Below are 25,437 nucleotides of genomic sequence, written 5' to 3' on the forward strand. Positions count from 1 at the left end.
TGCAGGGCCAGCAGCACCAGGCCGGTGTCTAGTGGTGTCACTGGCAAGGACTGGCCCGTTGGCAGAGGGCTTCTGCCATAGAACTTTGTGGACACAAAACTGTCACACAGCACAACAACATTGCAACTGACTTGTCTCAAGATGGCCCATCTCACCACATACAAAACTCGTGGATGCCCAGTCTGGACACTGTCCATGATTGAGCTCACTCGAACACTGAGGGGAAGACTGCTTAGTGGTAATTGAGACTGTGGCACTCACGTGGCTCAACTAGAGTTGACTGTCAGTACAAAATGCACTCTTTTGTTCCACTAACAAGCCAAAATTGACATAGTGACTTTGTGAGAAAATCAGTCTTCAGTGATGAAACCACTTTTCATCTTTTGGGAAAGATCAGTTGACATGACACATGCAGATGAGAGTCTGGGAATAACTGACAACAGAAACAAAAGACATCTGTATCTGCACTTGCAATAAAGTGAGCACTCTGCTGCATATGTTGTATGCTTTATGCTGTAAAGCGGGTCTTCAACCTTTGACTGTATGTGGACCAATCCTCTTTCTGGCTGTCAAACATCCGATAATTAGGTACCAATCCAGGAGTGGTTTATTGACATGTGGCCATTGTAGTCGTAACCTGAGTGAGCTGAGTTATGATCTGCAGCAGTTTCTGTATTTGCTGGTCCTATAACTGAATGACTTATGCCAAAGACAGCCACAATGATTGGACTGACAAGGTAACAGAAAAGGACCCTCAAACCTTACACAAAAATACACTGCCAACATGCTGTAATCTGGATGTCACTGAAGTACAAAAATTACAGCAAATAACCACTGAAAATAATGCAGACCAAGAGCATCAATTAAGACAATGCCTAATGCAACAACACAATAATAGACTGCTGAATCATACATAAAACAAGGCAGTTACAAAGAAACCAATTCTACAAACTTGCAACTGGTAAGAAACTTTGACAGCATTGAGGAAATGAACTTCAAACAAATGCCTACCAAAATTGAGAAAGCCAACTGGAAAACAACATTAGAAGCATAACTATGTTGCCCCATCACAAAGAAAAAATTAAAATCCAGTAGGTTGAAAATCCCATGAACAGTCTGAAAAATGAAACCTTGCTCCAGCAAAATGAACTAAGACACAGCAAGAAACACTAGAAAACACATGAAGAGCATAATCATCACCATGAAATATCTTTTAGCAGAGAGGAGTGACTGACAGTATGGAGATATATAGTTTGCAGTAACAATTTTTATTGACAAGGCTAAACTACATGCAACTTCTAGTAACAAATGTCCACACAACTTGATAATAGAAATGTTAATCCTCAACAGTGCCTTAAAGGTACACACGAGGATGAAATCCATGAATGTCGATGTGGTGAGGAGCAGGGAGGATAAGTAACGACAAACTTCCACAAGGCTGGGAGCTCATTGGCAGCATCTTACTGAAGAGCAGTAAGATGCTGTAACAAAATGGTCCCACAAGGCAATGAGCTCGTGGACAATCACATACAGATACAGTGAAGCGTTGCCCTTGGGAGTGACTGACAAAAGTGCAGCTTCATCAGGCACTCATGGTTGAGGGCAAGATAACACCTCAGGTGGCAGCAGCAGTGGCAGACATCGAAGACTCAAAGCAGCTATCAGTCGGTCAGAACCTGGAGTGTAACTGGCTGGAGCACCAGCCTCAGTAGGCATTCATGGAAGAGTATGTGCATGGTGTCATCATGTGAACACGTGGCTGCATGGATGTGAGGAGATGCCTGCAACTGCAACATTGTACTGTAACCTGCACGTCTCATAGTGCCGTGGGTAGCATCTCCAGGTCCTGTGGCAACTCCAGGAGGCTTGGTGCTAAACAGCTTAGTGACTTTTTGGCATACATCCTCCAAGGTGAGCCACGTGCTGTACCTGCCCTGTGAAGTATATCCGTAAGTGTGATGGCCGAATATGTAGGGGTGCAGCTCTGCATAGAGCACATGTGCAATGCAAAATATCTGGCTCTATCAGGCATATCAGAACAGACAGTGAGCAGTGTGAGGGTTGTGATGTTGTGAAGTCCTATAAAGTTTACATATCGAGCTGGCGCAGAACTGAACACCCCTCAGCCAACATTGTGGAGAATCCTTCATAAATTATTAAGAGTGAAGCTGTACAAATTGCAATGCCATAAGTCATGATGACAGATTGTGCCATCTGCAGTTCTGCATTGATGTACAGAACAATCTTGAAAATAGTGACTTTGTGGGAAAATCAGTCTTCAGTGATGAAACCACTTTTCATCTTTTGGGAAAGGTCAATCGACATAACACATGCATATGTGGGTCTGAGAATCGGCGTACAACTGCTGAACATGCCCAGGATTCTAAGGAAGTTAACATGCTCTCTGTCATGTCCAGCAAGACAGTCTGTGGACCATTCATCCTTGCTGAGAGAAATGACAGTGGTATCACCTGTCTCAACATGCTGCAATTGGGTTTCATGCCACAATTTGAAAATGATGGCAGAGATTTCATCTTTCAACAAGATGGCACCAGCTCACATTTGAAGTAGCTGTTTTTACCAACACTTCTGATATGGGAAGAATTGAACTAACAATTAGGTACCATGTTGCAAATGATAGACTCGTAGAACATTTGTAAACATGGTAAAATAATAAATATGTAAAAAATAAAAATAAAAACTTTGATTGTTTGTCTTTCCTTACTGTATCATTTGTTATGTTTTTTTTGCTCATTTATCTGTATCAATTTTTTGAAATGTTCATAGACTTTATCATTACCGTCAACAAAGAAGTGTTTCATGTAACTGTATTGTATCTAAACTGTTTTGACAGAATGTAAGAGCCACATTACTTCCATTTAAATGGATAATAACAGATAATCATTTCTGGAGTGTGTGCAATGCAAGTGCATTAAATTGTACACCTTCCTGCAGCTTATCTCATACTGAAGGCAAATAACGATGTTGATGGTGAGCTTAGTTAAGCAGACTCCTCGGTACTACTCAAGAGAAGTAGACTGTAATGGCACTATGTTCCATCCTCTCCCTTCTGTCCTATTATCATCAATGGCAGAGGCAGGGCACTAGATTTTATCTGCTCTAATCAAAATCTCATGTACTGAAACAACTGGGTTTAAGATGTATAAAACTCAAGAAGCAAAAGTAGCACCAAGTTAAAAGACTTGTTCTGACAGAGAGCCTTACAATTCAAAATCACATGAGACCCTTTTTCCATTGAGGACTGGGATGTATTTTTTTAAACACAATATCAGTTATTATGTGTCCAGTGTAAGACACAAATAATCAATGGTCAAAGTAACACATGTTTATTGGCCTTGAGGAGCTGTAAATTGGGGTAATTGGTTTACTGCAAGTTGCATGCTATGTGCCTTAAAAATCAAATGAAACTATATGGGGCTAGATACCTTTTCAAGTCACAATGATCTACAATGTACATATGCAGATTGAAACAATAAATGAAAATTTGTACAATGGTCGGGATTCAAACATGGGGCTCCTGCTCACTAGGCAGATGTGCTACCACTATGCCACTCTGGCACAGTTGGTTTCCACAACTGTACAGACTACCCTAGCATGCCTTTCCTGTTTTGTACAATGCTTAAATGCTATTCCAATACAGTTGGAGAGACTCTGCAATGCTGTTCGAGTTTAGGGCGAATACTAAATGAGCTGAGGCATAAATGGGAATTTAGATTGAGGAGGGAGGCACACTAGCACAGTCTGTGCAGTTGGGCAAAGCCACTGTGCCAGGGTGGCATAGTGGTTAGTGTGTCTGCCTAGTGAGCAGGTGATGCAGGTTCGAATTGCAGCAATGGTACAAATTTTCATTTGATGCTTCAGTCAGCAGATGTACTTTAAAAAAATCAGATCCCTAGAAGAGTAAAATAGTAAGGTTAATGAGTCAGAACTTAAGGAAGAACAAGAGCACCAGTAAGATTACAAAGTAACTTGGAAGAAACTACAGGGGATGAAGGGTGAATGGTGGAGACAAAAAATAATTTGATAGGAGGAACTGTTTCTGCATGTTTCCTATGCAGACCAAATCTGTGTTCTCACCATCTCCCTGCAGTGTAATGTTGATGTCTTTATTCTGCATAACATACTCCCATTATTAAGTTTCTTGTGACCACTGCTTATGCCTTTCCTTTATCTAAATATATGTACCTCCTGTAGTCAAACTGTGAAGTGCATGGCAGAGAGCTTAGCGTGGTACCATAAGTTAGCATTTCTTCCTGTTCCAGTCGGATATGAAGCACAGGAACAATGACTGCTTATTGTTTCTGTGAACGCTGTAATTAGTCTTATCTTCATGGTCATTACAGGATTGATACACTGGCTGATGAAGAATATCTCTAGATTCTTCACATACTACTAGTTCTCAAAACTTTGTACGTTAGCTTTTGTGCGATCTTAGTATTTCTTACACACTGTCACAACAGTTCTCCACTCTACTGTTGCCCAAAAAGTTCATGCAGACTCTTACAAAGATGCCATTGTCATTCTTTTAACATCTCTCAACAAATCAAGGAAATGTTCATCAGAGTTCCTTCCTGTATTTTTGCTTGAGCAATCCTTGGAAACTTCTCTTGCCAGTGCTTGAATTCAGGTAAAACGTTGTCTGTGGCTTTTACAAAAATTTTGGCATGACCCAAAATAATGTGCAATGGACACAGATACATATTTTTGGGTCAACAGGAGGAGTGTTTATCACAATCTTCTGTCCAGGCAGTAGTACATTTCAGTAATGCAATTTTATCCAAAATAGTGCTTTTCTATTTCTGCAGTCCCACTGATATAAAATGCAACAGCACTTTGTGTAGCTGAGCTGCATGCCAAGAAAAATTGCAATTACCTAGCAATACATGGTGTTTTTATTTCTCATACTGGGTAAGTGGGAGTAACAGTTTAAAGTTCCGATATGTCTCCCATGAGCAATCTGACCGGAATGAAATTTTCTATAAGATTAGATACTGAAGTAATGAATTAAAATTTGTGCCAAGGCCAAAAAAACAAAAAAGATCATTTTCGTTGAAGAAATATTCAGAAGAACAAAATGGTGGTGACAATAAACACTCACTTTTCAATTGCAAAAAATAATATTCCACCCTTTTAATTTTGAAGCTGGAAGCTCAGCCTGTTGTTTTGACAATTTAAACCACAGATAATATCGTTGAGGTCCCGATGACACAAAAAGTGTCACTCATTTGATTCACAGCGACATTGAAGCATTGGGTTGGCCTGCGTATCTTTTTTGCCGTCTTATGCGTATTTGTCACTGTATTCACCTTCAGTCACTGTCACATTCTTAGGAGGCTCTGGTATCTGTTACCCTTCTTTGTGACACAAAGACCTTATAGCAGATGGTAAATTAGGATATATTTGTCAGACGAAAGAACAGTCCATTGGTTCCCTCCATATCAGGGGAACAGCAAAGGATGTTGACATGATCTTTTTACCAGTACATGAGAAACAGCATTCTGGCGGGGTCCAATTATCATCCTCCTTATTAACTTTACACCCAAAATAAAGTTCATTGCACTTCTTTACAAGAAGTTTTTGTTTCCGTTTTGTGACTTCAGAGATAATTGTCTACAGATATAACGAAAAGAATTTGTGCTATTTAAATAGGCACATAGGTCATTTCTTTTTATGAATTTATAAAAGCCCAAACATTCATGACCTTAGCAAACAAGCAATCACTTCCAACAACTGTCAGAACTCTCTATGCTGAGATGCAAGTGGCAAAAAATGGAATGTGATTCTGTGAGTTCAACATGAGTCATCAGTAGTGTTATTGAATCGCCTTCATTTCCTGAAGGTAATTTTTGAACTGAGGTGTACATGTGGTAATTCACTATACATTTTTGATTATTTTTCAGCAATTAAATCTGCTGAAACTTTAAGTTAGGTTATTTAGATTACGCTACAGAAGAATAGCCAATATGCAGCATTTTCAAGGATTTTGTTAGCTATGTGGTAGAGTAATATGAGAAAATCAGCATGATAGCCAAACACTTATTTACTTATCAAATTTACCACCCAAGATTTAGCAAAGAACACCATTTCAAAAATGTTGTTGATCAGTGTAATCTGTGACTCAGTCATGTCTGGATCAAGAGTCCCTATCTCAAATTGATACATTCGTCATTTCTACATCATCTCTGAAGTTTGTAACATCATCAGTGTCATAGATATATCCTGTATAAGCTTTCTACCAGACATTATTTTTCACATTGTTCGTTTTGTTACAAAGAAATGTAACATAATTCAAACCTTGCTTCTTAAAACAACAACACAATAAAATGTTTACGTAAATGTTTCTCATGTTTTACATTTAACTGTTATGGGAAACGGAAGTTGTTAAGTGTAAAATATGAGGCACATTTACATGAGTGTGTATGAGACTGTACTAAAAAGCGAGGTCTGGGATTATGTTATATTTCTTTGTAATAAAATGATCAGTGTGGAAAGTAATGTCTGGTGGATTTATTTTACAATAAGTATTTGTATTATCAGTCTGCAAACATATTTGTAGTATGAAATGTAATAACATTTTTTATTTTTTCCTAGTACATTAGGTTTGACATTCATGAAATGGTTACAACCAAAACGACCACTTCGGCCAGTACGAAAAGAACGAAAGAAAGTGACAACACAAAACATTTCCACCACAGAAGTAAAGATTATTATAAATATTGTACGTGCATTTGATGTTCCTGTCAGGAAAGACGTAGATACTTTGGGCATCACCACGGTTGGGCCACAGGGTTGCAAGTTCACACTGGTTCCAGTAAGACCATTTGTTGAAGTATCATTTCAAGATACTGTCTGTAGAACAACCACTGCTGAAGGAGCAAATCCCACATGGAATCAAGAGCTTCAAATACTACTGCGGTGAGTAAGACTTACTTTTTCATTTCAGCATACATTTACAGTACTAGGGATATGAAATATAGGGCACTTTTTTGTTTATTTTAGATATGTCCTCTTCAGTCTATAGTATGAGGTCTTTCCAAGATCTCAAAAACATAGCTAACTTAATCTTCTATGGAAAGTCAATGACGATATAAAAATAATCTCACTTGACTTACAGTGAACTATGAACTTGGACGTCGACTTAATAAGTTATTCCACTTGGCAAGAACAGTTTTTGTTTATCATTGAGAAGGCTAGTCATCACAGATATATTCCTACTGTTATACAGGTCGAATGTATTCATTCTGCAGATGTTCAAAACGTGAAATAATCAACATTTTATGGTAAAAGTGTGTGTTTGTCAGTTATATCTTAAATTGGCAAACATTTATGTTTATTTTTGAATGGAAATTTGTTGAGGGAAAAGGTCTCTCTCATACTAAGAATATGAGTATATTTGTTATTTTCTGATTTGATGCTAGCAGTCTTACTCAGATGATTATCATGGGTGAAATTTGGAAATTTATTTACTGCATCGAAATAAAAAGGTGAAGTCAGGTAGTTACACAAGGGAGAGCACTGACATCAGTATAGAAACTATCATTATATTGTTTATTGATGTAGATGAATGATGAAGGAAAGTTATAGGTTAACATCTCATTGACAATGAGGTAATAAGTGAGGGCAGACAGTTTTGCACATATGAAGCTTTTACTTATTTTAAACAGCAGGTTTGTCTGCTTATGTCTGTATATGTGTGGATGGATATGTGTGTGTGTGCGAGTGTATACCCATCCTTTTTTCCCCCTAAGGTAAGTCTTTCCGCTCCCGGTATTGGAATGACTCCTTACCCTCTCCCTTAAAACCCAAAGCCTTTCGTCTTTCCCTCTCCTTCCCTCTTTCCTGATGAGGCAACCGTTGGTTGCGAAAGCTAGAACTTTGTGTGTTTGTTTGTGTGTCTATCGACCTGCCAGCGCTTTTGTTTGGTAAGTCTCATCATCTTTGTTTTTAGATATATTTTTTTCCCCGTGGAATGTTTCCCTCTCTCTCTCTCTCTCTCTCTCTCTCTATATATATATATATATATATATATACCTGTCCTTTTTTCCCCCTAAGGTAAGTCTTTCCGCTCCCGGGATTGGAATGACTCCTTACCCTCTCCCTTAAAACCCATATCCTTTTGTCTTTCCTTCTCCTTCCCTCTTTCCTGACGAGGCAACCGTTGGTTGCGAAAGCTAGATTCTTGTGTGTATGTGTTTGTTAGTGTGTCTATCGACCTGCCAGCGCTTTTGTTTGGTAAGTCTCATCATCTTTCTTTTAAAATATATTTTTCCCACGTGGAATGTTTCCCTCTATTATATATATATATATATATATATATATATATTCGTGGAATGTTTCCTTCTATTATAACCTATATATATATATAAGGTAAGAAAAACACACATCCTTTCGTCTTTCCCTCTCCTTCCCTCTTTGCCTTGGTGCATGGCCAGCACATCTTGGCACAGTGTTACACCGTCCGGGTTATCTGGATACTTCCCACTAACACCAACCTGTCAGAACTCCGGAGATGGGAACTTGCCCTTCAGCATATCCTCTCTTCTCGCTATCCGCCAGGCCTCCATCTCCGCTAATTTCTAATTTCAATTTGCCGCCGCTCATACCTCACCTGTCTTTCATCTTTGCCTTTGTACTTCCGCCCCGACTGACATCTCTGCCCAAACTCTTTGCCTTTACAAATGTCTGCTTGTGTCTGTGTATATGCGGATGGATATGTGTGTGTGTGCGAGTGTATACCTGTCCTTTTTTCCCCCTAAGGTAAGTCTTTCCGCTCCCGGGACTGGAATGACTCCTTACCCTCTCCCTTAAAACCCACATCCTTTCATCTTTCCCTCTCCTTCCCTCTTTCCTGATGAGGCAACAGTTTGTTGCGAAAGCTTGAATTTTGTGTGTATGTTTGTGTTCGTTTGTGTGTCTGTCGACCTGCCAGCACTTTCATTTGGTAAGTCACATCATCTTTGTTTTGCGGTATATACATATATATATATATATATATATATATATATATATATATATATATATATATATATATGAAACTCTTTGTCTTTAAATATGTCTGCTTGTGTCTGTATATGTGTGGATGGATCTGTGTGTGTGTGCGAGTGTATACCCGTCCTTTTTTCCCCCTAAGGTAAGTCTTTCCACTCCTGGGACTGGAATGACTCCTTACCCTCTCCCTTAAAACCCACATCCTTTCGTCTTTCCCTCTCCTTCCCTCTTTCCTGATGAGGCAACAGTTTGTTGCGAAAGCTTGAATTTTGTGTGTATGTTTGTGTTCGTTTGTGTGTCTGTCGACCTGCCAGCACTTTCATTTGGTAAGTCACATCATCTTTGTTTTTAAGTATATATATATATATATATATATATATATATATATATATATACACACTCGCACACACACATATATCCATCCGCATATACACAGACACAAGCAGACATTTGTAAAGGCAAAGATCTGCTTGTGTCTGTGTATATGCGGATGGATATATGTGTGTGTGCGAGTGTATACCTGTCCTTTTTTCCCCCTAAGGTAAGTCTTTCCGCTCCCGGGATTGGAATGACTCCTTACCCTCTCCCTTAAAACCCAAATCCTTTTGTCTTTCCCTCTCCTTCCCTCTTTCTGACGAGGCAACCATTGGTTGCGAAAGCTAGAATTTATATATATATATATATATATATATATTTAAAAAGAAAGGTGATGTGACTTACCAAACAAAAGCGCTGGCAGGTCGATAGACACACAAACAAACACAAACATACACACAAAATCTAGCTTTCGCAACCAATGGTTGCCTCGTCAGGAAAGAGGGAAGGAGAGGGAAAGACAAAAGGATTTGGGTTTTAAGGGAGAGGGTAAGGAGTCATTCCAATCCCGGGAGCGGAAAGACTTAACTTAGGGGGAAAAAAGGACGGGTATACACTCGCACACACACACATATCCATCCACACATATATAGGCACAAGCAGACATATACAGAGGCCCTTAAAACCCAAATCCTTTCGTCTTTCCCTCTCCTTCCCTCTTTCCTGACGAGTCATTATAGAAATGAAGAAGGTAGTATGGACTAGACAAAATATTTAGGACCCTTTTGGTAAGGTGCTACATGTCTGCATACCATCACAGAAGATGCCTGTAAAAACAAAGACAGCTTCCTAGGCTGTATGAAATTGTTTGCATCCTCCTCTTCTATGAAGCTCAACAGTTACAACATAACCTTAAGTAAACCACTCATGTCAATCCAGACTGATCTTAGTACCAGAAAAAGAGGAAATCATCAAATTATCGAGTCATTAAAGAGTGACAAAGTACCAGAAGAGATGCAATCTGAAAACATATTTGTGGAAAGCTAATAAATGTGTGTAAATGTTAATTTTATGTGTACACATTGTAGGTATATTGCATTGTATATGATTTTGCTGACGAAATCCACACAATGTAAATTGTTACATGGATTAATAAAGAAATCAATCAATCAATCAATCAATCAATGAAATTTGAGTAACAGCTGATTTCTCAGATGGCTAGATGTTAATTCTGACTCACTCTCTTTAACAAAACAAAAGTGAATGATCACAATGGCATAATATTCATAATTATTTACAAAACTTTTAAAAGTCTTTGAGGCCCCAATGGAGTAATAGATCAGTTCATGGCTGACAGAATATAGAAGAAAACTTAGGAATAGATGCTGACATATTAAGCAGCTCTTAAACATTGTGTGTGTTCATTTGTATACAGAACTCAGAAATGAGACTTCAGAATGACTGCCATTTTTATAGACAGCACTCAACATGATGATAAAATCTTCTCTAGTTGACAGCCAAGTCCATGCATTGTGCTCCAGCAACATTTCATGTTGAGTGCTATATGAGAATCCAGGCTTTCTTGGTGAATCTTGATGATAAAATCTTCTCTGGTTGACAGCCGAGTCAATGTGTTGTTCTCCGGCAACATTTCAGCAAGTTTTTTACTTGCCATCTTCAGGTGAAGTGTTAGGTTCATGTCTCGTCCGGATCTTATAGCCACTGGACCATGGGCTTCTCTGCATCCTTGGTGCCGGTTGGGCCAATCAGGCACTTGCAGAATCGACACGGCGGCGCGTGGTGATGGGGAGCCGCAGGTGCCGAGTCCTGGTGTCTCATCTCGGTACAGCCTGTTTATTCCATTCGCCTCCACCGACCTGCCTCCCTCGGTGTGCTCTTGTCTTATTCTTGATATATTGTGCTGTACATGGTCCTGAGTTGGTTGGAACACAACATTATCAAGTATAAGATGAGAGCGCACCGCTGGGGGCAGGTCGGTGGAGGCGAATGGAATAAACAGGCTGTACCGAGACAAGTTGCAAGGAACCGGTGCCCACGGTTATCCCCCACCACACGCCGCTGCACTGATCCTGCTCATGCCTGATTGGCCTGACTGGCACTGAGGATGCAGAGAATCCCGTGGTCCTGCAGCTATAAAGATCCGGACGAGACGTGAACCTGACACTTCGCTTGAATATGGCAAGTAAGAAACTTGCTGAAATGTTGCCGGAGAAAAACACATTGACTCGGCTGTCAACCAGAGAAGAATTATCACAAAAATTCACCAAGAAAGACTGCATTCTCATATAGCACTGAACATGATTTATCCCCACCTAAAACTTGATACAAACAAATGTAATAAATTTGGCATCACTGTGGTGTGTCTTGGCCATGGGTTGAAACCATGAAGATATCATCAGGGAATGTGAACCTTACCAGCTTCAGCTTCACTCTGACCCACCTCACATCATTGTCTCATCCAAACATGCCAACTTGCTGGATGTTGGCCTACACCTCTCTGTTGGTGACATCCATAACTGTGTCAGTATTAAGCCCACTAACAACCAACAGTGCCTGCATTTTGATAGCTGTCACCCCTTCCACACCATGAAATCACTCTGATATAGTCAGGCCACTGGTGGACGGTATATCTGCACTGATGAGAATTGCATTGTCCAGTATGATGAAGGTCTCACAGAGGCCTTCACAGACTGACACTACCCTCCCAAGGTTAATCTTCAAAGAGATTTCCCATGCCATTTCCTCATACGTCCATAATTGTCCCACCACCCCAAAGAGTAAGTTGCAAAGAAGTGCCTCCCGTGTCACCCATCATCACCACAAACTGGAGCATCTAATCCATACATATCCCTTGCCAAGGCTTTGGTTATCTATCTTTGTGCCCTGAAATGAGAGGCATCCTACCCACCATCCTTCCCATTCCTCCTAAAGAGCTATTCTGTCATCCATCCGACATACAACATCGTGGTCCATCGGTAAGTCACTCCCCCAACCTCTTGCCACAGTGATCACATTCTTGTGTGGTAGATCCAGATGCAACACTTGCCTGATTCCCCCCCTCCCAGCACATTCTACTACAGTCCTTGACAAAGGTTTACCCATTGGTGAAAACAGCCATGTCGTATGTGAATTCTGCTGCAATTTCTGTGCAGCATTTCCTTTGGGTGTGACCACCAACCAATTGTCCACCAGAGTGGACGCTCACCACCAAATTGTGCCAGGCACAGAGTTGATCATCCAGTGGTGCAATACACTGCTGAGCACAACATCCTTCAGTTCAATGGCTGTTTCACAACCCGTGCCATCTGAATCCTTCCCTGTAGCAGCAATCTTTCTGAACTACATAGATGGAAGCTATCCTCAGCACAATCCTTTGTTCTTGCAATCCTCTTGGCCTCAGTCTTCTCATCTTCTAATCAGTGGTTGTCACTTCTTCCGTTCTGTTACCTCCTCCCAACTCACACCTCTACATCAGTTTCACTGTGTGCCACACCTCCACACCTCACTGGCTCCAGTGCACTTGTGTCACATTCCTAGCTAGAGCACCTGCCACCTCCCCCTCCCACATTCTTAGCTTCCACACTTGCTGCCTCTCTTTTGGCCACAGGAGGGAGAGAGAGAAAGAGAGAGTTATAGGCAGTGAGGAAGTATTTGTACCCTAGCTCTTCGAAGAATTTCTTTTGAAAGCCAGCAGAGTTTTCATTCTTTTTTGGTGCCTGTCAATGACTCACCACTTCTGGTAATCATTGACGGGTCACCTTTACTCCCAAATTATTTGAGAATATCTAGAGATGTTTCATATGTCTGACTAATAAAAATAATGAGTACAGAGTGTGGCAGAATAATTAAGCAAAGTTGCTTTTGGGAATGATAACACATCATTTGGGATAAGAGAATTGCTGTCTGTGGCAAGTAACAAGTGTTATCTCAGAGAAAAACTGGTCATATGAAGTTCATAATACCAACGAAACAAGAGAACTAGTAGCCATTGGTTGACCATTGTTGAGAGTGATGTGCAAGATGACAGTTAATTTTTTATCCGTTGACCCAAACATCATAACAAAATAAATTAATTACATCAGCACCATCATCACAGTAAGTAACTAGCTTAGATATAAAACATGACTTACTTACAAAGAGATAAGCTTATTTTAATAATTTGTTACTACCAATATCACAGTTCCATCTTGCGATACACTTTGACAGTTTGCATTTTCCAAGAAGTAACTCAACATACGTAATTAATTTTACATCTTTAATCTGTAGCATATCACATCTTTACTGTATACTAATTGCATAAATTTGTGGATTAGTTTGAGTAGGCTGTAAGTTCATTTAATGTTTATGAAATTGTTTACATATGGTTCAGTAAATTTCTATTAACTTAACAGTCCACCAGGTGGTGATTACTCTCATGGAACACTCCAGTCAATAAAAGATTCTGTTCATTTCAATTTGTTTGATGAGATTGTTATTGACCTTCTGGCTGATGATAGCATAAGGGAAACAAATATACATCAACGACTGGAGAGGAACTGGCTAGGAAGTCTGCAAATTCCATTTTCAACGTTGTACTTCAATTCCCAGGTAAATGATAGAATCAAAATCAGCCCTTCAATATTTAAATATTTGTAACATCTTTGTTATTTTATTCTTATAAAGTTGCTGATTTGAAGCTTGTACAACTGAGTTCTAAAATTTAAAGCTTTTAATTGTTTGTGAGTAATAATGTCTGTTAGAATGTATGAAAAAAGCTGTCTTTTGGAAACTGGTGTGACAGGTATTTATATGAAAAATATAATATTCTTGTTAGAGAAGTTTTATTTGCCCACATCACAATTATTATATGTGTGGACTACTAGTTTTGATAAATTTTAACTGCCATCTTCAGACCTGAAAGAAATAGTTACAACAGAGTTTTTACAACTGTTTCTTGCAGTCAAGTATTAGTAATTCACTATGAAGAAATTTTTTGCAAAATATGTGCATTACATACCATCTGCATACATCAAACATTGTGCCAGTCTATGTAATGCACTGTCATCTACTCATGAACATATGGAAGTTCAAAGTAACGTGCATAAAAGCAATTATGGAAAATCCAGTGTCAAGATAATAAAGTATGTCAGAGGTGCACCTGCCTCATTGGATCAGATGCACCAGTGTGGCACATGTCAAGTAATACACCATTATTGTGCTAACCACTCACTGAAGATACTGACAAAATATGTAAGATGTAACTCACTCTGTATGTGGTGACAGCTGACTACACACTGACAAGCAAGAACATAGTCAAAGGGAAGTGGTGTGGTTCTGGGGTGGGGGTTTCTTGATCCACCCTAACATGTAAATATTGTTACACATGACCTAGTTGTCATGTATTGCAATTGAAAGACGCTTTGATTTTCAGTCATATAGTGAAAAAGGGATACACACTGTCAATAGTCAGCAACGCCTTCAGTAGATTTGAAGTATCTATATATTGATAGCACTGTCAGCTATCACCCATCCCTGATTTAGCCAAGAGCAACTACTCTCCATAGTCAACCGTACTTGAGCTCATTTTCTGTTTCATTAATTAGTTCAGTTCTTACTTGCAGTTGGATTTAATGTACATGTTGCCATTTATTGTTTTTGTGCTGTGTACTGTTATGATAGTTGCTAATTGTGGATAAGCTTGTAGCAAGAAAGGAGCAGAGGACTGGTTTTGATTTGTCCACTTGAGTTGCGATAAGTTAAAAATGTGTGTCCACTACTATAGTAGCCTACTTCCCCATTTCCAGCTGTTTAATGTTAGTACTGGCATCATTATTTGGAGACTGGTAGAACTTTGGGGTTCCATTAATTCTGTATTTTGTATATTACAGTTAACATTATATTAAAATCACTGAATAAAAATACACCTGGATTTACATGTGTCGCCCAAACATTGCGCTGATCAACAGAAACACCACCAAAACATTGGGTGGCTGCATGTCTTTAAAAAATTTGCTCAAAGTTCTATCATTAGTAGCCCAGATGGCAAAATATCACCTAGTCTGGTCACCCAGATAGTACTCAGTTATGAAAACCAGTTCTGATATGGAATTATGGGGAGGGGTTTGTGGAGAGCAGAAGAGGTATGTGATGGTAACACATTCTTCAGTTTGTTTGTTTCTAAAATATTTTTCCAGTGGGCTGTTTGAATTTGCCCAAACGAACTGTTCCATGTACACGTGTCTCCCCACCCCGCCTTTCATTCAAAATCTATTTATGCTCTTCTAACACTATTAACTGAAGTAAGGAATTCCATGCCCATTAAATCTAAAAATATGCATATATTTATGTATCATCAAATGACCAGGCATGCACAATTAAAGAAAAAACATGGCATTATCAGAGTTTTTTGTTTGTAATACATTTTATTTTATTTTAAAACAATGTACAAGAACCAGTTTTTCCAAATTCTACAATGACTGGAATAGATCTGCGGGATGAGGTGCTGAGCTAGCAACCCCTGAATTCAGGATGTGAAGTGTTCCAAATCCATCCACTGGCAACCTTGATAATGGGTTTCTGTGGTTTCACATTTGCAATTCGGAGAATGTCAATGTTGATCCCTTGCTATAGGCCACAGTCAGTTACTTCTAAATTCCTTTCTTTCTTGACAGATTTCAGTTTTCTTAAAGGTGCAGCCTTGCTGTTTAAATGCAAAGAACTGCATCAAAGATGAACAGAACATCTCTTCAGTCTCCAAGCACTAAAAGCCACACAATAAATTGATATGTATGTGACAGAATGCACTACCTAATATCTTCCAAAAACTTCCCACATAAAAATGGGATTCTTCTGTGGTTCATATATTGGGTTCTGTTGACAATAGAATGTTAGGGTCAAGCGTTTTGGATAGCCTTTGGCCTAAGGACTATTTGTGTACCCAACAGGACTGTTTTAGTGTCACAATCCTACAGCACAACATCAAAATATGAAATTACACACTTACTCCTGCTTAGGTTCTTTTTGCATTTGCCTTGATCTATGGTGGGTCTTAAGGGGCTTATGGAGGCACTGTTTGTTATTGGGTAGTTCCTTAGAAAAAATGGTTTTTTACCCATTTTCCATACCAAAACTGAGCCACAGATTTGAAGGTGGCTATACACAGTAAACGGCTAAAATTTTTACAATGTGTTCCAGAGAACCTGATCTCAAACAACTGTGAAAATTTTGCAGATATCCTTATCTGTTTCTGAGATACAGAATTCATAGTTAGCTTTCATGTACATGTCAAATAAGCACATAAAATCCTGTGTGAGATGAAATTTAAGTAATAAAGAAGCATAGTAAATTGCTCATATTTTAACTTTATATTCTATAGGCATTTATCTTGAAGTGATATCTTTCCATTTTCAAAAATCTTTATGTCACCAAGAAACACCCCAAAAAGATGATACTTGAGTACCAAAACTGAGCTGCAGATTCCATGACGACTATCCACAGCCAATGGGTGCAATTTTTACTATACATTTGTAAGAACCCAATCTCAAACAAACATGAAAATTTTCTTGTTATCTTTTCCTGTTTCCGAGATATAGAGGTTCAAAGTTACCTTGCTAGTAGATATAAAATACATGAGGTGAAAATGTAGTTTACAACATGATGTATCATGAAGAAAGATGCTGTAAAATGTCTGTGCTATTATCAGAATAGTTCTGATAATTCCATGTTGTAGTACTGAAGCACACACAGAATTTTTGTGTGTGTAAATTCCAGTCTGGGGTGTAAAATTAGTGTTCTGTTATTTCGGTTTCACACAAGAAAACCATAAAAATTTTACTTACCCATACAGTTCTTTTCATATGAGTGACATGCCCTGCTGTAGCAGGAAAAAAGTAGGAAACCAGTGGAACAATGCTCATGTTGGAACACAAAAAGAGGTGAATATGCTCATGTTTAAATATCTCTGATTGAAAAGTTAGGGTAGTAGCTGCCTCATTCTAGCTTCCTCAGCACCTTTAAAATGTTTCGCAAAGTTTGGTATGCAAACATATTCCTGCTTTTTTTATGCTGTGAGAGAAGGAGACTGTGGCAGTGAGAGAGTGATGGAAAAGTAATAAGTAATAATAAGTCTGTGATAGTAGGCAGTGGTTGTGGTATAGAAAGAGCAGAGGAGGCGATGGCAGTGTGAGAGAAAGAGAGGCACACAGTGGCAGTGAAACATAGTGACAGAGACAGAACAGTGCTAGGATGAGAGTGAAGGAGACAGAACCTGTGGGAGAGTAATAAAGAGGCAGAGAAACTGGGAAAGGGTGGGAGACAGTGCTAATGAGAAACAGAGTCGATGACAGTGACAACAGTGAAGAATGAGACAGTGACAGTGAGAAGAGACAGCAGCAGTAAGAAGGAATAAATGATACCATAGCAGCAAGGGAGAACAAGAGGAGACAGTGAGAGGAGAGAGCGATAGTAGGACAGAACGAATGAGACTGTGACCGTGAGATGGGAGTCAATGATAGTTAGAGAGACATAATGACAATGAATTGGGCTGACTGAATGAGTGAGAATGGAAAGTGGGAGTGGGTGGATGTGAGCAAATTTTGGGTGGTGGGCTAGTAGACATGACCAGGTTACCGTTATCATTCTTTTTACGGCAGGTCCATATTTTCTTCATCATCATCATCATCATCATCAGGATTTCCTTCCAACGAGCCGTGTAGGAACTTTGTGAACAATATGCCTCCATTGGTTTCTGTCGTGGTATAACTTTTCCCTCTCCACTATATCCCATGTTACTCCTCTCCTATTGAGATCTTCCTTAACCTAGTCTGTCCATCTCTTTCTAGACCGTGCAATTGGTCTTCTTCCTGGTACCTCCATCTCCAAAAACTGGCATGGAGTTTGAGTAAGGTGCATTCACTTCACATGACTGAACCACTGCAATCTCAAAGCACTCATCCTCTCATCTGTAGTCAATGTCATCTGCGGGTCTCTCCTTACATAGTCATTCCTGACTCTGTCTCTCCTAGTGTTTTGTAGAGCTGACCTAATGAACTTCATTTCACATGTTTGTATTTGACTCTCTTCTCTGTTATTTATTGGTAGGAGATAAGTTTTATACATAGTCTGTTTGGCTCTTTGAGGGACTTCCTTGTCCCAGATTAGGTTTTATACTTGGTGGAAGAAGCTAGATCCTTTTGTTATTCTGTTTAAGACTTCTAGTTTAGAACTTCCATCATGTGATATGATGTTACCCAGATAATTGAAGCTTTTCCCACATTCAGCTGTCTCCCTCTCCAGTATGGCGTGACAAGGTGTGGGTGTCCTGCTCATCTTCATTGCTCACAGTTAACTTGAATTTTTTAAATTTTGTATTCCAGTAATCTAGTCTCCTCTGAACCTCCATTTCCGTCTCTCCCCAAATGGTGATGTCATCAGCAAAAACAAATGCATTGAGATCTTAATTTTCTTCTTCCTTGATTTCTTGATAATGAAGAGTAAAGGGGAGAGTGAACTGCCTTGCTGACCTCTCTTGGTCTTAAACCATTTTGATCTTCCACCTCCTACTTGTACACTGCTCTCACAACCATCTTACAGCATCTAGACCTTTTTAATTAATGAATCAGGAACATTATGTTTTCTCAAGCATTCCCATATTTTATCCCTTGGTACACTGCCATATGCTTTTTCCAAATCCACGAATACTACTATCAAGTCCTTTCCTCTTTTCCAAAACTTCTGCATTAACTGACTGAGGGAGAAAATGAGATCTATTGTTCCCCTATTACTTCTGAACCCATGCTGTTGTTCCTCTAATTGGTGTTCTAGAATTTTCCACAATCTTTTTTCTATGACCTTTTCCATTATCTTAAGGCAGTGTGATAACAGTGTGATTCCTAGGTAGTTGGTGCATTTCTTTCTACTACCTTACTTGAACAATGGTATTGTAATTCCTTTTTTCCAATCATCTGGCACTTTGTTTTATTTCCGTATCACCCGCAGCACCCAGTGTAACCACTGTATTCCGTGTATTCCTGTGGCTTTAATCATATCCGCTGTGAGCTCATCCACTCCAGCCGCCTTCCTACTTTTCATGTTTGAGGGAATTCTCAGTTTCTGATCAAGAGATTGGATCCTTCTCCTCCTCTAATTCAATGACTTCAGTGTCACTTTCTTGTGCACCTTCCCCATTTGGTAAGATTTCAAAATAATTCTTCATCTCTTCTCTGATACCTTCCGTGTCCCTGATAATATCTCCATCCTCTGTTTCAATCACTTTTATCTCGTCTCTGTCAGATCTTTTACTTTTTACTTTTCAATAACCCATATTGCAGTTTTTGGTTCCCTTTGCTATCCTGCTCTAGTTGCTGGGTGAATATTTCCAAACTCTTCTCCTTTTATTTTTTCACAATTATCTTTGCTTTTAGTTTCTTTTGTCAGTATTCCTTCTCCAGTGCTGTCACCTTGTGTTCACCTTTGGTACCAGCCCCTGGTTCTGATTTCTTTTTTCAAACTCCATGTTTTTCTTTGCCATATTACATTTTTTAATTGCATCTTGTACTCTATCGTTCCACCAACTGGTTTCTTTGTCTTTCACTTTACCCTTTGTTTTGCGGCATATCTGCACAGCACTGTTAACTATTGATGTTTTAAATAGATTCCACTCTTCCTCTACACTACCCCTTTCAGTTTTTGGCCATTTTTGTGCTACTATATTTTGGAAACTTTTCTTATTTTCTTCTTCTTTCAACTTTCATTCTTTAATTTTTTTCATTATTTGTACAGTGTTCAAACTTTTTATTTTATAATTTAGATCAGCTAGTAGTGATCTGTGGTCACTATCCAAGTGCTCACTTTGTATGACTGTAGTGTCCCTTACTTTTCCTCCAATTAATTTGTCAGTTAATATATAGTCTATAACTGTCTTAGATTTGTCATTCCATCCATATCTAGTAGTCTTATGGCTGTCTTGTTTCTTGAAGAATGTATTCTTCACTAAAAGATGATTACTTATGCACAGATTTAGAATTTCTTCACGCCCCACATTTCATCTTCTGTATCCAAAAGGGCCCATCACCTCCTCATATCTATTTCTATTCATGCTGATCTGAACATTCAGATCCCCAATTATCATAATGTTATCTTCTCTTACTTGGTCTTCCAGTTCATCAAGGAATTTCATTTTTTCTTCATCCTTGTACCCTTGCTGAGGTGTGTATACTTGGAGTATAGTAAAACTATTCTTTCTCAAGTTCACTCTTGCTCTAATTATCCTTTCACTTACAAAACTCACATCTGTAACTTGGTCAATGTCTTTGTAAAACATTAACCCCACTCCATTTGTTGCCTCTTTATTGTGACCCTGCCAGTATGATTTGTACCCACCTCTCAGCAATTTAGAGTTTTTTCCCTTCCACTTGGTCTCACTCAATCCAAGGATATGAATCTCTCTCCTCTCCATCATGTCTATAATCTCTTCAGTCTTTCCTGTCAAGGTTATTACATTTAATGTTCCCACTCTCAACTTGTTTTTGTCTTTTTGTTGGATTCTAGTTTTATGTTCTTGTTTATTGTATCTTCTTTCATTCCTTGGTTTTTATTCAGGCTGTGAAGAGCTGTCATTCTTTCCAGGGGAACAAGAAGTGCTGTCTACATTAGACATTTCTAATCTGAGGCTTTTTCTTTGATTGAAAGCAATAACAACTTTTTCTCATCTGCTGGCCTGCTAAGCCTAATGCATCTGAGGATTTTCTTTCAGGGTTTACTCCCTCAGCCTTTGAAGATCCCTCTTCACCACAAGACAGTTGTTCTACTCCTCATTTGCACTTAGGAGGGAAAGGGTACCTCCTCCGCCAGCTGTGCCATACCAAAGATGTTATTCTCCACTGTAGCTGCCATTAAGGACTTCGCCATATCCCTGGCAAGGGTTGTTAATGATAAAGAAAAAGGAGAGGTTTAGGATAGGATAGGACAGGAGACAGGCTAATGATAGGTCATTGTGGTACATAGTTCGTCTGTCTTCTCCCCTTTGGCCTGTCTGGCATGGGTGACCCTGCTGGTAGCTACGTTACTGCCGGAATAGCCCTCTGAATCCAGAGCATGCAAACCTTTCTGAGTAGGTTTTTAGAAGAGAAAATGAATTACCAAATAAAAAATACAGGGTGTCATTTATAAAAGTCATACCTCTGTTCATATCTTTGTAAAAAAAACAAAGCTACAACAAAGGCAATCATGCTGATTGATGTCCCCCTGCACCTAAAGAACAGAAAAGCTTTTTTTGCTTAATTTTATAGACCAAATAATACTATTTGTATGAAGGCTTCCTGAAATCAAAATAAAAATTTAAAAAATAAGTAAGTGTGTTTCCAAAATACATGAAAAACATGAGCCCTTTTAAGATCCTCTTTAACATATCAGACCCCCCTTTGACAAAATCCTGCTTATGACCTTGTGCCCAGCAATAGTCAGATGGTCTGTATTGTATTACAGAGTGACACCAGATGACTGCAGACTCCTACATGATAACTTAGGAATATATTACATATGTTTTCCATGTTTGTATAATATGTACAGCGACGACAGTAATCTGAAATTACAATTTTTGTATAAAATTTACACATTATAAGTAATAGATAGGAAATGACAGTGTCAGTGAGGTTGAACAGGTGCAACATTTAAAAGCAGAGAATCCACAGCACTCAAATTTTGTCAAAACATAAAAGTATTTCATAAGATTCCGGATTAAAACCAAGAAATGAAGTGAACTATGCTGGTGACACTAAGGACACTAAGGAGCTTTTAGTGAGACAGTTTGTTTCTGTTCTTGACAGAACACTTTTTTACATTTACACAAATATTCACAGTTTTTGCATTCATATTAATGGTATAACAGTAAACTACAGACCTAGTTCATGCTTATTGACGGGTACTATATGTACAAAACTTAATTTTGATCTGCACTTGCCGCCCAAGAGCTATAAGTTTACACATAATACATCTACATTGTTTAACTTCATCAGCAAGCTGCTGTTTGTAAATGTAAGATGTACAGTTTAATCATAATATGGTATCTGTGTACTCTGCAAAAAAAGCTAGTCTATATTCATACCAGTGAACTACATACAAGTGAGAGAAAAAAGGAGAGGGGGGGAAGGAGGGGAGGACAGAAAGGTAAGGGTAGAGGCAATATAGGTGGAATCAAGGACCATGTTGTCAAATAGCTTATCTCAAGCATAGGTAAATGTGTCCAAGAGACATGTTGTACTAATACATTAAGATGATTATTCAAGTTATGTACATAGCAGCAGTCTTGTCACTGACATTGTGAAACCCTAAAACTATCAGTAATATGAGCACACGGCGAGAACACTATGCACACAACTTGAATAATCGTCTTAATGTATTAGTACATCATGTTATACTGCATGTCTCCTGGACATATTTGTCTATTCACGAGATGAGCTGTCTCATGGCATGGTCCTTGATTCCACCTATATTGACCCTCTCCCCCCTTTCTGTCCCCCCACCCCCCACCCTTTTCTTTTTCGTCTGATTGTAAAAGTACGTTGCTGATGATGTTCTTGTGTGACAGGTGCATATCATAGTCATGTTTTGTATATACTGTACCTGTCAATAAGCATAAACTCTGTCCATAATTCACTGTCATACCATTAATGTATGTATAAACACTTTATAAACATTTGTGTAAATGTAAAAAAGTGTTCTGTTGAGAAAAGATATGAACCATCTCCCTAAAAGCCCCTTGCCATCACCTGTCTAATCAACTTCATTTCTTGGTTTTAATCATGGAATCTTATGAAATACTTTTGTGATGCTTTGACAAAAATTGAGTGATGTGAATTGTCTGCTCTCAAACATTGCACCTGTTGCAGCTGATTGACACTGCCACATTCTCTTAATGAGAAACTGTGTTGAAATTCTTTTAAATTTTGTATTAAAAAAAGTTGTTGCTGATGAATCTTCTGAGCTGTACAGTCATGGTCAAAGAAACTTTTTGGTTCCTGATATTTTGTCCAGGGCTGTACTGGACATCTTTGAAGCTGCTCCTGACAATTCTGAGTCTTGCCGACTTATGAGTTGGACATCGGAGAATGACACAAATACTGTGTAAAGTGGACATGGTTGAGTTTACACATGATCAGCAGAGATAATCTTTGTCAGAGATAAAACTTAACTGTCGATTGTTGCCTGACAAGGATTTAAAAAAAAGGCATGTAATTCAATGATATATGGACAGTGCCTGCAGAATCAATAGATAAGTTTTTATCCTTGACAGGCAACAAATTGGTATTTTAAATTTTATCTCTGACAAAGACTATCTCTGCTGATCACATGTAAATTCAACCATGCCCACTTTATACAGTATTTGTGTCACTCTCTGATGCCCAACTCATCAGTAAGTGTGACTTAAGTGTTGCCAGGAGCTCCTCCAAAGACACCCAGCATGGCTCTGGATGAAATATGAGAAACCAAAAAGTTTCTTTGACTATGACTGTACAGCCTAGAAGGTTCATCAGCAATTATAACATCCAGATGTGAAAGCCTTCATAGTATGAAAAAAGTAGTAATTGAAGATTATTGTCATCACTGCATGTATTATACAAACACGGAAAATATGTATGTAGTATATTCTTAAGGTGTCATGTAAGAGACTGGTGTCATCTGGTGATACTCTCTAAACCAATACAGTCCATTTGACTATTGCTTGGTAGTGCGTTCTCAGTTGCGAACCTTATGGGTTTTATCCATAACTTTTGTGAGTGGTTACCACAGTTAAATTCTTATTACTTGATGTATGATGTTGCACTGGTGCGGTGCAACTATGACATGCTTTATTATAGTCTTGATGTTGGATTTACATAACTGCTTTTATGTATGTTACAGTTGATCTCCCATATGTTCATGACTAGATGACAGCACACCACATAGAGTGGCACAAGGTTTGATGTATTTAGATGGTATGTAATGGACATATTTTGAAAAAGAGGTTCTTCATAATGGATTCTGTCTGTAAAAAACTGTTGTAAAAATTTCTTTCAAATCTGAAGATGGCAATTGAAGTTTGCCAAAACTTGTGGTGCATGCATGTAATTACTGCAATGTGGGCGAATAAAACTTACAGCAATCTCAATCTAGCTTTGAAAGTATGTTTTATTACTAGCAGTGCAGAGTCTAAAAATGGGTTGAAGCAGTTTGACTTTATTGGCTGCTCAATCATTTTTCCTTTTCTTGTCTATAAGATACTCCCGCCAAATTATGAAACAGAATTACTGGGCAGTACTTACCTCAAGTAGGTGAAATGCATAGGACTACTGACAGACAAGTAGAAAAGTAAAAGGGGACACATGCTCTAGCTTAATTTTTGTCTATCCTTGACCCCAATGGTGTTCCACAAAGAAAGAATAAAAATAGAAAAGGTAAAGGACATCCTACATTTATCATTTTTTCTATGCAGTTAATCCAAAGACCTTTTGTGCTCCAGCACAGAAATCTACATTACAAGGATTGGCAAACAAGATTAATATAAAACATACTTACATTGGTCAAGGTTAATACAATTTCTGTCTCATAATTTATTAGTTTTCTTGAGTGAGTTTTCCTTTGATACAGGTATTCCAGGCAGATATGTCTACAGTTCTTTGTGAACAACTTCTAGCAAGGCAGTGGGGATAGGGAAGAGTACTTTTCATCTTGTCTGATTCCCTCTGTGGGCTCCAGTCAATTCAAAAAATGTTCCTGGCATAAAATATATTCAGGTGATTCATAATTCCCTTCTCCTGCTACAGACAAGGGAGTTGTTTTCTGGCAGAGAGCTGTGAAACCTTGTCAGAAACACAGTGTGGCAATTTTGTTGCCCCCTGTGAGTAATTGCCTCAATAGTGAACCAGAAGATCATTCATTGTGTTGCAATAAATTATTCTGGGGATTCACACACTGTTTGGCTAATGGCGAGATTGTGGTACTTACTTTTACACAATCAGTCCCAGTGGACTGCATGTTGCTACAAGTTTCCTTTTTCATTGTCTTCTATTCATCACTGCCATCTGCCATCTGTCCACACCTATCTCTGACTGTTGTAGGTCTTAATTGAGGCCATCC

The 25,437-nt window shown here is 38.7% G+C and overlaps 1 protein-coding gene across 1 annotated transcript in view; it reads left to right on the forward strand.

The window, feature by feature from the left end:
* Positions 1 to 25,437, forward strand: part of LOC126176645 (coiled-coil and C2 domain-containing protein 2A) — a 385,042-nt gene that overhangs the window by 211,022 nt on the left and 148,583 nt on the right. Inside the window, exons 14-15 of the mRNA XM_049923802.1 lie at positions 6,613 to 6,936; positions 13,737 to 13,932. Of these exons, the coding sequence (XP_049779759.1) occupies positions 6,613 to 6,936; positions 13,737 to 13,932 (520 nt within the window). The remainder of the gene's footprint in view (positions 1 to 6,612; positions 6,937 to 13,736; positions 13,933 to 25,437) is intronic.

This window comes from Schistocerca cancellata, chromosome 3 (assembly GCF_023864275.1).
Source record: "Schistocerca cancellata isolate TAMUIC-IGC-003103 chromosome 3, iqSchCanc2.1, whole genome shotgun sequence".
Taxonomy (NCBI): Eukaryota; Metazoa; Arthropoda; class Insecta; order Orthoptera; family Acrididae; genus Schistocerca; species Schistocerca cancellata.